We start from the raw sequence: 18,385 nt of genomic DNA, 5'->3' as shown, positions 1-18,385 counted from the left end.
ACGTATACCTGCTTATATGAAATTATCCCAAGAAAGTCAAAGACGGAGTTAGGCTTTCTTAGACTTCCTCTGGAATAATTTAAGCATTGATTAGCAAGCCTCCTCCAGGAAGCTCTCCACTGTCGCTGGTCAGGTGACATTAGTCTATTTGGTCATTTCTCATAATCTTCCAAAACTAAAGAGTAGCCTAGAGTTCTCATTCTTTTCTTTATTGCTTTATTATTATATGCTAGAATCGAGTTATATTTAGTTTTTATGTTTTTCAAGGGGGGTAATCAGCCCTTTCCTGTAAGGTTGAACCGTATGAAATTGTTGATGTTTGACCATTTTCGACGTACAAAAACAGCATTTTCATCTGATTCAAACTAATAATCAGTAGATGGCATCTGATAGAGCGTTTGCCCTTTGAAACAATGAATGACTGGTAGTTGGAAGCAATCTCAGGTGCCTGTGCTGCAGCTCACGGGGAGAACAATGGGGGGCCAGTACGTCCCGTGTGAGGGAGAGAGCGTCCCGCTTGCTGTCAGGAGGCCCGGGTTGAGGGGCTGATACTGCTGCTGACTCAACGCTGAGCTTGGGAGCGCCGCTCAGCCCACTGCTGGAGCTCAGCTTTCTCATCTGGGAGATAGGCTTCAGAACTTCCTTCCTAGGGCTTGTGTAAGCGTCTGTTAAGATAACTGTAAACTCACGTTTCTATATAAATGACATGTAAGTTCTCATTACATGTTGTTGAATCTCTAGAATTCAGAGTTCACTAAAAAAAAAAAAAAATAGAGCTCTCTCCCGTCTCTGGAAGTGATGTCAGATCCTGAGTGTCAGAACAATTGTATGAGAGACTGCAGAGGACCGGGAAAAGCTTCAGGAAGCAGATGGCATTGCCACTAGATCTTAAAGGATAGGTAGAGTAGAGGAAGTGGGGGGAAGGGCTTTGTAGCCAGAAGAACAATGTGAGCAGAAATATGAAGGTGGGAAGTGTCAATTCTGGAATGGAGAGGAAAGCATGGGTATGAGATCAATCAAGAACCCTGAGCAACAGCTTATATTTGCAGCAACGTAGGCTCAAGTCAAAGGTGAGGCCGAGGTTCCTGGGCAAATGCTATAGCCATGAATGGAAGTAAGAAATTGAGGGAGGAAGCCAGGGTTGGAAGGAAAGGGAGGAGTCTGGTTTTAGACATGCTGGGGGTGAAGTGCTGGCATGGTATATAAGTCAAAGTGTGACTCTGACCAGGGGAACAGTGGCTCTGGCACTCTTTTGAGAGAGACCAGGGCTGGATGGCTTGACCCCTCAAAGGGTACTCTGTGGTCTCCGTGTCAACTAGTACAGAAAGGAGCAAGGAGGACAGACCGTTGAACTCTAGCACTCCATCTCATCAAAATTTGAAAGCTTGGGGAATTTTCTTTGCCCAAGTAATAGGACAGTGACATTCTTGTCTGTTATAACCAAGGATGAAGTTATTTAGTTGAGTATTAAAATCAGCATATCAGGATTAGAACTGACATCTGAAGTGACCCATTAGCAGTAGGTGTTTAATTGCTGACGAAGTCCACTAGTCTTTTCTGTTAACTGACTACCAAGGAATGTAGGTTAGTCATTGAGGATAAAAGCAGCATTTGTAGTTAAAACCTCTATTGACTGCATTGTTAGCTAGCTCTCTTAAACACGTGCCCATAAACATAAACACTCCCTCTGTTTGTACTGTGGCAGTGCTGGTGAGAGTATCAACCAAACTCCCGTAGGTAGCAAAGAATAGAGTGAGAGAAGTATAGAGTCTTCGTGAGACTTTACAAGAAATGGATGTGGTGGTGAAGATATGTCTGCAGATTCTTTAAAATGCCTCTCTCCTAAAGGTGGAGCCTAATTCCCCTCTTTTTCTCACATAATGACTAGCTCTTAACAGAATTTGGAGAATGTGATACTATGTAACTTCTGAGGCTAGTTCACTAAGATAGCTTCCCCCGGCACTCTCTTGGATTGTTTGCTTCGGGGACATCAGCCGCCGTGTTGTGAGTACACTCAAACAAGCAGCTCTGTGAAGAGGTCCACTTGGTAACCAGCCCCAACTTGGTAGCCATGTGAGTTTGCCGTCTCGGAATCAGATCCTCCAACCCCAGTCAAGCCTCAAGCTTTTTTTTTTTTAAAGAGAATAAGGTGGGAGGGGCAGAGGGAGAGGGAGAGAATCTTAAGCAGACTTCACACCCAGTGCGGAGCCTGAAGCAGGGCTCGATCTCACAACCCAGAGATCATGACCTGAGCAAAAATCGAGTCAGATGCTTAACCAAATGAGTCATGCAGTTGCCCCAGCCTCATGAGAAGTCTTAAGCCACAACTGTCCAGCCAAGCTGCTCCTTAATCCTTTTTCCACAGAAACTGGGAGTCATTATGAGTATTTGTTGTGTTTTAAGCCTCTGAATTTAGATGTGATCTGTTATCAGCAGTAGAGAACTAATATGTATCCTTGGAATGAATAAGGTGGGCTGTTGATTCCCAAATCATTTTCACAAGTGTACAGTGTATGAATCGAAAAATGAAAACATCCTTACATAAGTAGTAAACAGCACATAGATACGTTTGAAAAATAAAATGTCACGTAGTGAGAGTGTGTTGTACTTGCCGAAGGAGGAGAAGGCGGCTTCACGGCAGGCGTGGTTGGTGGAGGTGGGGAATGTGAAGGACTCCTCCTTTGGAATGGCTTTGAGATGTAAGTTCTTCCTTTCGCCTCATTTTCTTCACCAGTTTTTCAACTTTTGGGGAGATTGCACTCAAACTGAGCTTAAAAATAAAGTTATAGTACAGGAAAGCATCTTTAGGGTAGCACAGGCTTTATAAGAGAGTGCTTCAAGACAGGCGGAGTTAGCCCACGTGCACAGTGGACCCGAGGGTCAGAGATCGCCCCTCTTTGTCACTTGGCATGTGTGCTTATAGCGCGCCGCTGGGGCTCGTCCAAGCAAGGTGCACAGTTCCGCGTTGCGCCACGTCCTGTCCTCTGACCTGGGTTGAGTAAATTGGTGGCTGTTTGCCTGAAACTGTAATGTCAAAGTATCTCTTCTTATAGAGCATTTAGTGTGGGTTTTTGTTTGTTTTGTTTTGTTTTTGCATTTAGTGTGTTTTTGAATGAAAATCATTATACCAGAAAAAAAAAAGTCTGGAAAATGGCATAATTTTTCAGGAACTGCAGTAGTGAAGAATGATTAACTGAATGGGCACTGTGCAAGGTGATGAATCCTTTTGTTTTCATAGATAAAATTGCCATCTTTGATAAGTTCTTTGCATATCTTAGAAAAATACTCTTGGTGCATATTGACAAACTGCATCAACAGTCTGTCGGAAGTTTCAGCTAAGTCTTCCCATCGCGAGTGGAGTAGGGCGGGAGACTTGCATGTATTGCGTAATTGCTGCAGTGGTTTCTTCGGAGAAACTTCATTATTTATTTTTAATGCCTGAATTATTGTAACACCAGTTTAAAATTATATTTAAAACATTACCTGAAGACACAAAAAATACCTTTGATTAAAGCATGTTACCCATTGACTGTGATCCAAACATTTCACCCGTAATTATCAAGTGAGGCATAGTCTTTCTGAACTTCTCTAAAAAAACCTAGTTGTGATAGCCTGTTTTTCAGGCATATGGTAGTTTCAGGAGTCGTGACTCATAACATAGTACAAACGAGATATTAAACTGGGAAATAAGCCCCCTTTTCCTTATCTAACTTTTGACAAATCTTATTTATTGATAGCTTATTTATTGAAAATCTGATCACAGTATGTTTTGGTTGATCACTTTTTTGGCCATTTTTATGCTTTTTAAAATTACTTATCTAGGGGTGCCTGGGTGGCTCAGTTGGTCAAGCGTTTGCCTTCAACTCAGGTCATGATCCCAGTGTCCTGGGATTGAGCCCCGTGTCGGGCTCTCTGCTCAGTGGGGAGTCTGCTTCTCCCTTTGCCCCTCCCCCTGCTTGTGCCCTTTCTCTCTCTCTTAAATAAATAAAATCTTTTTTTAAAACTTAAAAAATAAAATTACTTATCTAAATACCACTTATGGAACCCTTTCTTTGCCAACAGGTTAACATTCTGTTTAAAAGGAGGATAATAATAATTAGGGGTGCCTGGGTGGCTCAGTCCTTAAGCGTCTGCCTTTGGCTGAAGTCATGATCTCAGGGTCCCAGGATCAAGCCCCACATTGGGCTCCCTGCTCAGTGGGGAGCCTGCTTCTCCCTCTCCCTCTGCCCCTCCCCACTGCTTGTGCTTGCTTTCTCTCTCGCTCTCTGTCTAAAAATAAATAAAATCTTGGGGCGCCTGGGTGGCACAGCGGTTAAGCTCCTGCCTTCGGCTCAGGGCGTGATCCCGGCATTATGGGATCGAGCCCCACATCAGGCTCTTCTGCTATGAGCCTGCTTCTTCCTCTCCCACTCCCCCTGCTTGTGTACCCTCTCTCCCTGGCTGTCTCTATCTCTGTCAAATAAATAAATAAAATCTTTAAAAATAAATAAATAAATAAATAAAATCTTAAAAATAAAAATAAAAAGAGGATAATTAAAATGTAAACATTGACAACACCAAGTGTTGGCAAGGATATAGAGAAGCTAGAACTTTTCCTTTGTGGCTGTGGGGGTGTAAAATGGCATGCTTCACTATGGAAAACAGTTTGGCTGTTTCTATAAGTCAAACACACAAGTACCACACAGCCCACCTGTTCTACTTTCTTGACATTGGTTACCCAAGAGAAGCCAGAACACTTGTCCACATAAATACTGGCACATGAATACTCAAGATAGCTTTATTCATTCTAGTCCAAAAGTGGAAACAAACCACATGTCCATTAACAGATGCATGGGCTAACAAAATGTGATCTGTCCATCCAGCAGGATACTACCCAGCAGTAAAAAGGAATTAATTACTGATACGTGTAGCAACATGGATGATCTCAGAAGCATTGTGGGAGTGAAAGAAGCCAACCTAAAGCAGCACATTGTACAGTCCCATTTGTACAGAATTCTTGGGCAAACAGATGAGGCTATCAGGACACAACGACAGGCTGCACATCTGGGGAGTGGTGTGGGTTTGGTGGTGTAAGGAGTGCAAGTGACTAGCAGGTGTCAAAACTCATTCAACAGTGTACCTTAAGTGGGTGCATTTTATTGCCTCTAAGCTGTACCTCAAAAAAGTTGATTTAAAAAGTGAACATAGGGGCATCTGGATGGCTTAGTCAGTGAAGCATCCGACTCTTGATTTTGATTCAGGTCATGATCTTAGGGTCTTGAGTTTGAGCCCTGTCGGGCTCTGTGCTGGAGGTGGAGTCTGTTCAAGATTCTCTCTCTCCCTCTCCCCTGCTCCCCCCCGATAATAAGAATAATTTTAAAAAATAAAAGTTAACGTTGATTTCACTATGTATTTGTTAAATTAGCCAGTTGTCATTTCATTTTGTTTACCTCCCAGTATGGATATTTTGGGGTGTTTTTTTTTCCTTTTTTTTTTTTTTAGCCCAACATTAGGACAAAATACAGTATGAATATTTTTGAAGTTTTGTGTATGAAATGGACTAGAATATTTGCTTATCAATTTTTTTAAGTTGCTAAGATCTTAAGACCATAAAAAATGAAAAATTATGTTTTAGTTTTGCTTTTTTTTTTTTAGATTATTTATTAGAGCACGAGTGGGAGGAGGGGCAGAGGGAGAGGAAGAGGGACTCCCGGCTGAGCAGGGAGCCCTACCCAGAGCTTGATCCCAGGACCCCACAATCAAGACCTGAGCTGAAGGCAGACGCTTGACTGAGCCACCCAGGTGCCCCTATTTTTGCTTATTTTGAGTGTTGTGAAATACTACCTTTATTTGAAATTTTTTGTAAAGTCAGGAACAATGTATGGAGGGTTTAGCTGCTTCTTTGGGTTCATTGTTTTGGGAAGGGAGGTTTTAAGAGAATCCTTTTATTTTTATTTTTATTTTTTTTTAAGATTTTTATTTATTTATTTGACAGAGATAGAGACAGCCAGCGAGAGAGGGAACAACAAGTAGGGGGAGTGGGAGAGGAAGAAGCAGGCTCATAGCAGAGGAGCCTGATGTGGGGCTCGATCCCATAACGCCGGGATCACGCCCTGAGCCGAAAGCAGACGCTTAACCGCTGTGCCACCCAGGCGCCCCTGGAGAATCCTTTTATTTTTAGACCCACAGTTCCCATAATGACTAGATCCAGGATAGCCAAGTGAGGTGTAAGATGTCCTGCCCTCTGGGCTCCTCACGAGCTTTCTAGGGTGGGTACCAGGCTTCAGTGCACTTTTTATAAGAGTCCTCATGCTACATTGAGAAATGCTGTAAACGTCTTACAGTGAAAATATAAGTATAAAGAAAACTGAGCTCAGGTTCTGTTGCTCAGAGTTGAATTTGATGAGTAAAGTAATTGCTTCCATTATGAGATTATTTCTTCATTGGTCACGCTCACTGAAAACAGGGAGAAACTGCATTTTACTTGTCTCTTATATTAGCCTTAGTGTCTCGGATTATATCTGGAATAGCGAGGGCAAGTGAATTTTTCTGGTATGGTGGTGTTGAACATGTATCACACTCAGACAACTCCAGTTCCCGTGACCCCTTCACAACTGCCCTGCCGTTCGTCCTCCGTGCGATCGCCAGCACGTAGTTTCTTCATTCACAAAGCTCCATTGTCACTGCTGCTTCCAGTCTTTGCAGGCAGACAGGAATTAGGGGACACGGTCAGAAGGACAGTGATAAGGACCGGAGGAGATTTGGGTTAACGAGGTGTTGAGAAAAATCTGGGGATGTCAGGCTGACTTAGCGGAGCATGTGACTCTTAGTCTTGGGGTTGTGAGTTCGAGCCCCATATTGCGTGTAGAGATGACTTACTAAAAAAATAAAGTCGTAAAAAAAAATCCGGAGAGGCAGTTAAAATGGTGAGAAGGATGTAGACTTTTCATAGGAAGACAGAACAAAAGGAAGTGTGGGCTTTTGAATTTGGAAAGATGCTGTCTTTAGAGGGTGATAGCGTGCGGTGGAAGGGTGAGGAAGCACCGAATTGTTTATAAATCCACTCAACAGACCTTGGTCATTGTCGGGGCTGTGGCTGGGCACTGGGCCAGGTGCCCTGGACGCCGGGTGGGCTAGGACCTCCAGCTGGTGGGGGCCAGGAGACTCTCGAAGTCTCTCATTAGTTAGAGGGTCCCTGGTATGAGTTTTCTGTCAGGTAAATATTTTGTGTACAAAAGCATTGTAAGTTAGAGGAGTAAGTCTCTCAGTGTATCATTTTGTAAGTAGATTTGTGGAAGTTTGGAGAAAGATAAGTGATCGTGAAGGTGGGGGGGGCCCGAGGCTTCTGTTTTTCCCTGCTCTTGTGGGGAGTGGGGGAGTCGTTAGACGTGGCGTTGAGTGGCCATGCTGGTTGTGAGAAATGGGAGCGTGACCTGTGTTTCATAGGGAGCAGAGACCTTTTCCCTAGAGTCCAGAGTTGAGATAGAATGTTGTGTGAGCGGGGCCTGAGCCACGGGGCCCCAGCTAGCAGCCCTTGCCACAGAAGGATTCTTGGGCAGGCTGGAGGCTAGGAGGTGTCTCCTCCAGGCCTGCATCTGTCGGAACCTGCTGGACCTGCACCCAGAGCCTTTGCACTGATTGTGCTGCTCATGGAAGTGGCTCGTCCTCTCTGTGACCTGGAGCTGAACTCACAAGGTAGCTCTGCCCGGAGGGACCTCAGTGAGCCCAGGGAACAGGATTTGATTTCTTCTTACTCAATGCACTGAAAAGAAATAAGCAAGGAATTAGGTCATAGGTTTGTTTGAATAAATTGAGTGCATATGGAGAATTGAAAATTGTAAGAAGGGCTGAGTTGGCCTGGAGAGAATGCACAGTGATAGGCCTGTCATAAAAGGATTGAATTTGCACTGAAGGTTTTTGTTTTCTTAAAAAACTGAAAAGGTGCTTCTGTTTCCTAAATTTTCACATTGAACAATTAAGAGAATATATACTAACATGTAGAATATTGCATATTTGTTGACTTAATGGTGGCTGGTGTTTTTCTAACCCATTTAAAATACAGTTAAGTTACAGGGGTGGTGCTGGCTTTGGCAGCGTGTATGCTGAAAAAGTGGAACAATACAGAGAAGATTAGCTGGCCCCTGGATGACATGGAGACTTGTGAAGCGTTCCATGTTTTTTATGTTAACTATACCGGAATTAAAATAAAATGAAATATAAAATAAAAAACAAAAAGTTACACAGGGATGTTCACTTTGAAAGGATTCATTGAGCTGTGCATTATGAATACAGTTTTCCGTATGTAAGACCTACTTCAGTACAATGTTCTTAAATTACCATGTATGTTAGCATATGTGGAAGATATGCCTGAATGACTTAACGTTGCCGGAAGCAGCACAAGATGGGCAGTTGCATGTCTCCTCTGTGATCTTTCCATTGTTACTGTAAGCCACTGGTAGGGATACGAGACTAAAGGCTGTTTGTTTAAATTGTAAAATTATGAAATTAATGTAAATTGAAAGATTTGGTGAATGGACATAGCTTTTCTCTAGTCAGAAATACTTCTAACATGTAAAAGTTCTGAAGGTTTCAAAAAATATAGTTTGTTGTAGTGATCAGAAAATCCAATAGGTGGAAATTAGCAACCCTTTATTAGAGTTAAAACAAAGTTCGGGCATTTTGATAGTTCTGACAGGCCCCCCCCTTTTTTTTCATAGAATAAACAAATTTCTTTTCAAATGGAAGTTTCTGTATTTGGCAGTTTACAGTGTCTAGCTCTGAAAAGGGGCTTTTGCTCCGTATTGTTTCCTCAGGAAACAGGGTGGGGGTTCCACTTGAGATTGTTGAACAAATCCTGATTCCATTTTTCAAGAATGTGCTTGAACACTTTAAGATATGGGGAAGCCTGGAGTCAGCGGAACAGAGGTCACAAAAGAATGGAAGGTAAAGGCTTCCTAAGAGTATAACTGAACCTAGAAGTAGAGAGTGGTGGTCTAGGGAGGGACGGGCACCTCCACGGTTACCACGGAAGGGACTGGAGGAAGACAATGGTGGCTGGTACTGCAGCTCTGCTCCCTCGTCAGTTCTGTGCCCTATACGTGTCCCATCCCCTTTCCCCCACCATTCCTTACCCAGTGTGAGGCTCTGCTAGTCTCCACACAGACGTGTTATGAAGACCAGGTCATACAATGCACGAAACGTGCCTGGTTACACACGTAGTATGTGTGGTAAGGAGCGTGCTGAACTGATGGTGGAAAACAAGGGCTCTGTGTCCTGCTTTGCCACGTGGGCCGTCTGACCTGTGGCAGATTGTGTGAGCTTCTCTGCTTGTTTTCTCATCTCTAGAATGGGGTACAGTAGTACTTACCTGAGAGTGTCCCTGTGAGGCTCAGATGGGTTCATTAATGGAAGGTACCTAGTCAGGGGCATGACACATGATAAGCACAATAAAAACGCCTGATGTTGTTGTTATCATCATTAACAGAGGATAGGGACATGCCTTCCAGTTCCATCAGTTGCCACTCCTCTAGATCTTAACCTTTTTATGTTCATTTCACAGATACAGTTCTGTCGATAATGGGTCAGTCCTTGGTGTAAGCCATATATATGGTGTTTGTGTTTTTAATGAGGTATTTGTATTTTTAGAATCCTCTACACATTTCAGCTTCTCAAGACCAGTTGGCAATGAAGATGACATTGGTCCTCAGGTGTCACCTACACAGTTTTTAGGTTGTGTGTCCTCAAAACATTTGACATCCCCACTTACTCAAATATACCCTTAAATAACCAGTCCAAAAAGAAGAAAAGAGGAATGTCATTTTTAATACATATTTGCAAAAGTTTGCTTAAAGCTGGGTCCCTTTTTAAAGAAATTCCAGTATAGTTAACATACAGGGTTATATTAGTTTCAGGTGTATGGTATAGAGATTCAGCAGTTCTGTCTGTGACCCAGTGCTCAGCTGAGTAAGTGCACTCTTAATCCCCATCATCTGTTTACCCCTCCCCTCTGGTAACCACCAGTTTGTTCTCTATAGTTATCAGTCTGTTTTTTTGTTTTTTTCCTTTGTTCTTTTGTTTCTTAAATTCCACATATAAGTGAAATCATATGATATTTGTCTTCCTCTGACTTATTTTACTTAGCATTATACTCTCTGGCTCCGTCCATGTCGTTGCAGATGACAAGGTTTCGTTCTTTTTTTTATGGCCGAGCGATAGTCCATTATGTATACACCACATCTTCTTTATGTGTCCGTCTATCAATAGGCATTGGGGCTCTTTCTATATCTTGGCTATTGTAAATAATGCTGCTATAAACATGGGGTCAATATATCTTTTTGAATTAGTGTTTTCATATTCTTTGGGTAAATACGAGTAGCAGAATTACTGGATCATATGGTAATTCTGTTTGTTTATTTATTTATGTAAGAGAGCATGAGATAGGGGGCGAGGAGGGGCAGAGGGAGAGGGAGAATCTTTTCTACTTTTTATTTTTGGTGGGCAGGAAAGCAAGGTTTATTGAGTGATAGCAAAATGATAGTACAAAGCTCCCAAGGAGGGAGGGGACCCAAGGGGATTGCCCAAGAGGGAGAATCTCAAACACGCTCCACTGAGCGCAGAGCTTGATGCAAGGCTCAGTCTCACAACGCTGAGATCATGACCTGAGCACAAATCGAGAGTTGGACACTTAATGGGCTGAGCCATCCAGGCGCCCCAATGGCAATTGTATTTTTAATTTTTGGAGGAAACTCCATGCTGTTTTCCACAGTGGCTGCACCAGTTTGCATTCCCACAAGTTGGGTCCCTTTTTAATATAGTATTGAGCATATTAAAAAAGCTGTTATTTAATAAAAGCTGTCAACAAGTAAGAAAAGTTCTTCTGTGCAATTAATTTGTATTATCTTAACTTCTAGAAGGGAAGCTGTTTAAAGATCCTGATGTGTATGTGTTCTGACACTAGAGAAAAATGATTATGCAGATATGCAGATAAGCCTACATTCCATCCTGAGTGTGTTTTGTTCCCTGTAGGTTGGAAATCCACGTGTAGAACTCACCCTCTCAGAGCTCCAGGATATGGCAGCTAGGCAGCAACAGCAGATTGAAAATCAGCAGCAAATGTTGGTTGCCAAGGTGAGTTATAAAAGCAGAGGGGGGAAAATGTTCAAAACGGGTGTTTTTTAATGGTGAGATTGGAGTTACTGCACTCATGGTACCACTTGTAAGTAGGACTGTCGTTGGAAGCGTTGAACACAACGTCTGTCTTGGTGATCTCTTCTGTAATGATGCATGAGTACTGTGGCTTCTTTAAGTTGGGAAGGTATCAGAGCAAGACCCTTCACATGCACATTCAGGCGCCCAGAATAGGAAATGGTTGACCTTCGTTTGCCAACTGCAGATAAAATTTGGATGAAGACACTGGTCATGGGCCCATGAGACAATGACAGTTGGTTATCCAGGCTTCCCTTTATGCCACTCTCATGGAGTCTGTTTGGTGTATTATGATGCCGAGCAGTTAATCCTTTTTATATACACCAAATTCTGCATTTGTCGTTGAAATGCTGTAACAAGATTTGAAATTTGTCTTGTCACAGACTAAAAAAAATCAGACCTATCACTCATGCGTGCTGGAGAATATTCATGTTGTAATTATCTCTAATGTTCTGAAACTGCTATGAAAAACTGCAATATAAAGAGAATATGTAAACATTTCTGCCTGGGGTCTTGTTGCTTTCTCATAGAGAGGTTGACCTGATGGCCAAATGTTCAACCCCACTTTTCTCACGTATCAAGTGGCCATATAATTCATTGTACCAGCCACTTCTTTGTGGGCAATAAAGTTTATTGGATTTACAAGAATAAAAAACAAAAGTAAATTGGGAAGTATTTCATCCCTTTAATAAGATTTCTAAGATGAATGATGCAATTATAACATTTTCTAGTTTGGCTTTTTATTTCTTTTCCAAATATTGATCCAAGAGTATTACTAATAAAAAGATTCTCGAGTATTTTCAGCAGTGCCAATTACAAGTTAATGCTAAGAGGGGGTATGTGCTTTACATATTCAAGTATGTGTTTCTTGACTGTAGCATGTAATGTGTGACTCTTGTATCATCACAGTTGGTCCCCTCCTTACTTAGGCTTATTTTATGCATACGTGTAGGACCATGAGTATTTCATGTCGACTGTTACCCTCAAAGTGTGTGTCTTCATATGAATACAGAAAAGACTATTGAAGAGTATTGCACATATTTTTATTTTAGGGCTGTCCTGTTCTTATTTGACTGTAGAATGTTTCATTAGTTTTGAAGAAATTATCTCTAAAGGAAACAAGCATTTCTTGACTGTCCATTGTTAACTTAGCAAATTAGAGGTTTATTTCCTTACTGATCACCTTGTCTGTTTTCAGTGTAAGACCCTGTGCTGGTCAGTGCCCATTTCCTTTAAGAGGTAACTAAGGGACCTTGGGAAGCTGCTTTATGGCAGCAGGAAATGACCTGACAGCAGGAAATGAGGACTAGATGGGGCTTCCCAGACAGGAAGGAGAGGAGATTGTGTGAGCACATGGGACACGCAGGCTTGATGTTCTCCTGCTCGGAGATGCTCTGAGATAGCATCCATATTAACCGAGCAGTATAGGTCAGTGTGCATGGTAAAATGCACATGGAAACGTGTTCAGACTCTTACCACCACTCACCGATGTATGTCCAGTAGTGTCGGTTCTGTGTGGGCTGGTGTTTGCAAGATGACACGAGCATTTCTCTAATATTCATTAAGATGGGTGATCCCGTGGGAGCTACCCATACCTTTTTTGTGTGTGACCATGATCATGTGCTTCAGTTCTCGCAATTCCCTGTTTCCCTCTTTTGCTAGGAGCAGCGTTTACATTTCCTAAAGCAGCAGGAGCGCCGCCAGCAGCAGTCTATTTCTGAGAATGAGAAGCTTCAGAAATTGAAAGAACGAGTCGAAGCCCAGGAAAATAAGCTGAAGAAAATTCGTGCCATGAGAGGACAAGTAGACTACAGCAAGATCATGAACGGCAATCTGTGTACGCTTGCGTGGCCTCACTCAGCACCCACACCGGGCGTGGATAAAATGAGAGAGTCCAGCTCTGGACACTTTCACACAGACCCGTGTCAGATCTTGCTATAGGAAGTGCACTGAAGTTTTGCTCTGTTACCTGCATCTAAAAGGACGGGGTCAGTTAGGTTAAGTGGTCTGGGAAGGTCCTTCATTACCTTTGTAATCTATTAGCTGCCCTCTGGACTGGGGCTGCAGGGCCACAAGACGGCGCTTGTTATGAGGGTCTGTTTAAATTGAACAGCTCAAACTTCATCTGGGTACTAAGATAAACCACACAAATGCTCACCTTTTATTTCTGTGCACGTGGGTTCTTTGTTGTTTCATTATCAATTCAGTTGGTGCCAACTTTGTGTCACGTTGACAAGCAAGACAGGCTTGGATTCCCTTCCTGACAAAGCCTTTGCTCTGTGGGTGCAGTGAGATTCCTCAGTGGCCTGGCCACGCTGGCCTGTGGGCTGGTGGCCCTCACTAAACAATATTCAGTAGTTAGTGCACGTATAGTTGGCTGTGTGTGCAGTCACATCATGTGTTCCAGAGGCTTGTTGAAAAGTCTGTTGGATTATGCATATCACAGTTCTCCCCCCAAGGTCTGGCACTAGATGACGCTAGAGCTGAGTTGAGTGTTTAGAAATGAAGACGAAATCACAAAGCTGAAATAACAAAATACCACACGCACAAAAAAAAAGAGTATCAACTAAGTGATGTTTTTTTCTTTATTGCTGGGAAATTATAGCTGCTGAAATAGAAAGGTTCAGTGCCATGTTCCAGGAAAAGAAGCAGGAAGTACAGACTGCAATTTTACGAGTTGATCAGCTCAGTCAGCAACTGGAAGATTTAAAGAGAGGCAAGCTGAGCGGGCTCCAGTCTTACAGCGGCAAGCTGGCGGGACCGGCGGCGGCGGAGTTGAAGAGACTGTGTCAAGAGCTACAGGTGACTCGCTGGGTCTGGGGAGTGGTGACGTTAAACATCTCTCAGGCTTTCTTCCCAGCGTGGGTGGAAGCCTCAAACTGGAAACAAGTGAATGGATCCTAGGGTAATAGTAGGCACAAACTGTATTCACTATAAAGAATTTTTAAAACAGCTTTAAGATATAATTCACGTAGCATACAATTCATCCATATACCGTGTACAATTAAGTGGTTTTTAATATCTTCATAGAGTTCTGCATCCACCACCACGATCAACTTTAAAACACCTTCATCACTCTCAGAAGAAACCACATGCCTCTTTGCCATCACCCCACTACCCTACCTCTGAGCAACCATGAATCTACTTTCTGTCTCTCTGGATTTACCTATTCTGGAAATTTCATATGAGCAAATCATGCAATGTGTCATTTTTTGCGACTGGCATCTTTCACCTAGCATGTTTTCAGTGCAGAAATTCAGTACAGAAGGGCGCCTGGGTGGCACAGCGGTTAAGCGTCTGCGTTCGGCTCAGGGTGTGATCCCGGCGTTCTGGGATCAAGCCCCACATCAGGCTCCTCCACTATGAGCCTGCTTCTTCCCCTCCCACTCCCCCTTCTTGTGTTCCCTCTTTTGCTGGCTGTCTCTATCTCTGTCAAATAAATAAATAAAATCTTAAAAAAAAAAAAAAATTCAGGGGAGCCTGGGTGGCACAGCGGTTAAGCGTCTGCCTTCGGCTCAGGGTGTGATCCTGGCGTTATGGGATCGAGCCCCACATCAGGCTCTTCTGCTATGAGCCTGCTTCTTCCTCTCCCACTTCCCCTGCTTGTGTTCCCTCTCTCGCTGGCTGTCTCTATCTCTGTCGAATAAATAAATAAAATCTTTAAAAAAAAAAATTCAGTACAGAATTTAATTGGCAATGTAATGAACTAGGGGAAAAAATTAACTTTAAATGATATTCAGGGTTTCTGTGTACACTCTATTTTGATGAGGCAGATGCCTATTGTTACGTTCTTTTCCCACCAGCTAGGGCTGCTCTAACAGCCCTCCACAGCCCGGGGAACTGAGGCATAGACGTTGGTTTCTCACAGCTCCGGGGGCTGGGAGTCCCAAGATTGGGTTCCTGGGGAGAGTCCACTTCCTGGTTTTTTGCTGTGTCCCCACAGCTTGGTCTCTCTCCTTCTTCTTACAAGGGCGCTAACCCCATCATGGGGGCCGTACCCTCAGGACCTCATCTCAGCCTGATCACCCCAAAGGCCCCACCTCCCAATACCATCATCACCTTAAAAGTTAGGGCAACATATGGATTTTAGGGAAGACACATTCAGTCCAGAACAGTCCTCAAGGTTTCCATTTCTCAGAAGTTATCATTCAGTGGTGGTTTTTCAAGCCAGAAACAAGTTTTGAAGTTCTATTAGCACTTGGCAGAAAAATTACTATATCATCTTATGAAATGAAAATATTTAATTACAGAGAGTAAAATTGTTTTTATTGCTGTTAAGTTCTCTAACATCGATGCACAGAAATGGAATAGAAGAACTTATGACTTCTTTTACACTTTAAGCAATTGTTAAAAGTGCAGAGTTTTTAAGGGTGTATTTAGTGATGAATATAGCATATTTGCTCATATGTATCTGTTTGCCAGGCTCTCTTATTGTAGTCTAGACCGCACGGGGCATGTTGCCTCCTGTCTGGTGCACGCATGCAAGTGTGTGTTCCTAGCACGCGTGTGCACCTGGGAGAGCTTAACAAGACTTAACCTTGTGCGTACGGTGCACACTGATGCCTTTAAGTGCGGACTGCAGTCAGCTAGAATGATATCTGTACATTCCAGTGGGCGAGCGAGGCCATCCTTCGTGAATTTCCTGCTGCCTCCACATAAGGTGCTCGTTCAGTGGCTTGTGTGGGGTGGAGTGGACACCTGTGCTCAGGTCCCTAGAGGACATGCCCTGGGGGGGTGTCCATGACGCACCATTTTCACGGGTCGTGGTCGTGGTCTCTCGTGGTCATCACTGGCACCAGTCAGTCACTGCAGATGCCCTGAAGAACGCGTGTGTTTACATTACAGATGGGGAAGAACCCCGGGCCTTGCCCGTGCCGTGCCTGTCAGCCACTCAGGGCACAGCGACGACGCTCATGTATAAATACACAGAAGTACCGGATGCTGCTTTTTTTTTTTTTTTTTTAACTTTTCCTGGAAATGAGCATTGACTGTTTAATGCAAATCCTGAAAGTTGTATTTTTTTAATTTGCAGATTCGTAACCAGCTTAACCAGGAACAGACTTCGAAGCTCCAGCAGCAAAAGGAACTCTTGAATAAACGCAACATGGAGGTGGCCGTGATGGACAAGCGGATCAGCGAACTGCGCGAACGTCTCTATGGGAAGAAAATTCAGGCATGTGAGAGGGAAAGTACTTGTGTGGGATAAACTAAAACTGACGCAGCACACAATTGCACATCTTCACTCTAATGCTTCCCCATTTGCCACAGCTGATGAAACATATATTGGCCATAAACCATAAAAAAAATGACAGTAGCAAAAAGCTCTCTTTCCAAAGCCACCTTAGTTTCCTGGTGGGTGGAATCCAAACCATCCCTGTCCGCAGCCACAGCTCGTGTTCCCCAACCACCCCTCTCCCCCCGTGCAGTTCTGTCCCCTCCCTGGGGGAGGCTCTAGCTCTGGTGTTGCAGCACCCGGCTTGGTCCCACTCTGCCACTGTAAACTGTGCCACGTGGGCACATTCCCTGACCTGTGTAGACACGCGTCCTTACTGTAAACTGGTATGTCCTGCCTGCCTCAGCAGTCTTTGTGTGGATTCTGAAAATAACCCATGTGGAAGAGTTTTGTAAACTTTCAAGCAAAGTGCCATGTAAAGGTTTAGTGCTTTTTTTAAAAAAATTAAATTTAAATTCAATTAATTAACATTAATGTATTTGTGTCAGAGGTACAGGTCTGCGATTCATCAGTCTTATGAATACCCAGGGCTCCTTACAACAGATACCTTCCCCAGCGTCCATCACCCAGTTACCCCATCCCTCCCACCCACATCCCCTCCAGCAACCCTCAGTTTGTTAAGCAAAATAAGTCAATCAGAGAGAGACAGTTGTCATAGGATCTCAGTGATGTGTGAAATTTAAGAAACAAGGCAGAGGATTATAGGGGAAGAGAGGAAAAAATGAAACAAGACAAAACCAGAGAGGGAGACAAACCATAAGAGACTCTTAATCATAGGAAACAAACCGAGGGTTCGTGCTTTTTGAAAACCTTTAATTTGATATTTCAAAGGTAGTACATACTCTGAAAAAACAGTACAGAAATACTTGAAGGAAAATGTGAAAGTCCCTTCCATCCTGTTCTCATTTTCCAAGGACAGTAGTTTTAATAATTCCAGTCTTTGGTTAATACAGACAACAAGGTATTTAATTTTTCATTGAAAATGGAATTGTAGGAATGATACATTCACACTATTCTCCTCATCTTTTGTTTTAACTGCAACATGGGTATCTTTCCAGGTCATTACCTCGCTCCTTTTGCAGCTTCAGTAGAACACACAAGTCCCAGGGCCTGTGGCCCCTTTCCCCAACCCCCTGACGGGGCCGGGTGCTGCCAAGTGCCGCCATTACTCTTAGCACTTCAGTGGGCACGAGCATTCCGAGAGCTTGTGGGAGAAGGGACCCCTGTGCAGGGTCCAAGGGACCCCCTGGACGTGGCACCTGCCCTGCCTTCCCCGGGGTGCATCACGGTTGGAAGGAAGCAGTGCCCACGTGCAGAGCTGGAGTGAAGGGAGCGGGCCGTCAGCTAGCCGGGACACTGCTCCCTGAGCGCCCTCATCCGCGCTCCGTAATTGGGGCTTTCACAGTGTGGCAGGTGGCCTCTTGGCAGCTGCTGCCGCCTTGGAGGCATCTCTCCGGAGGCGTGTGTGGGCGTCAGGGGCTTGGTGGGGGAGGGGGGCGGTTAGGAGGGTGCCAGAGGAAGAGGCAACCGCCCTTGTTTAAGTGTCATCATCAGTGGTGGCAGGTGGAAGCTCTTATTTACAAATTGGTCTCCTCTTGTTGTTTTTAACCAGAGGGTCAGTGGCTAATCTGGGTAACTCCGTGTTTTCAAATAATGGTTTTCTTTTTTCTCTCAATGAGCAGCACAGAGACCGTGAGAGAGGAGGTGTGCACACTCCCCACGGTTGCTCACCCAGCTCTCTCTAGTTGAGCTCTGTCAGTCAGGGCTCTCTGGGGAAGTAGAATGAGGGCGTATGTGGAGAGCGAGTGACTTGGAGCTACGGGCTTGCATGATTCACACCTGAGATCTGCGGCCTGGGCACACGGGACTATAGGTGCCGCCGCTCCCGTCGGCAGGTCATCTGCAGGCCCAGTTTCCTCTTTCTCTGAGCCCCTCAGTCTTTATCTGTCAAGTCCTTTAACCGACTGC

General features: G+C 43.9%; 1 protein-coding gene and 1 pseudogene across 4 annotated transcripts in view; both read left to right on the top strand.

Annotated features, from left to right (window-relative positions):
* Nucleotides 1–18,385, top strand: part of PPP1R13B (protein phosphatase 1 regulatory subunit 13B) — a 53,906-nt gene that overhangs the window by 23,517 nt on the left and 12,004 nt on the right. For all 4 annotated transcript variants that reach the window (XM_034642498.1, XM_034642496.1, XM_034642497.1 and 1 more), the window contains exons 5-8: nt 11,005–11,106; nt 12,847–13,021; nt 13,790–13,986; nt 16,217–16,357. In XM_034642498.1, the coding sequence (XP_034498389.1) occupies nt 11,005–11,106; nt 12,847–13,021; nt 13,790–13,986; nt 16,217–16,357 (615 nt within the window). The remainder of the gene's footprint in view (nt 1–11,004; nt 11,107–12,846; nt 13,022–13,789; nt 13,987–16,216; nt 16,358–18,385) is intronic.
* LOC117796260 lies at nt 8,060–8,159 on the top strand (annotated as a pseudogene).

This window comes from Ailuropoda melanoleuca, chromosome 14 (genome assembly GCF_002007445.2).
Source record: "Ailuropoda melanoleuca isolate Jingjing chromosome 14, ASM200744v2, whole genome shotgun sequence".
NCBI lineage: Eukaryota > Metazoa > Chordata > Mammalia > Carnivora > Ursidae > Ailuropoda > Ailuropoda melanoleuca.
This window is presented reverse-complemented; position numbering and strand designations above follow the sequence as displayed.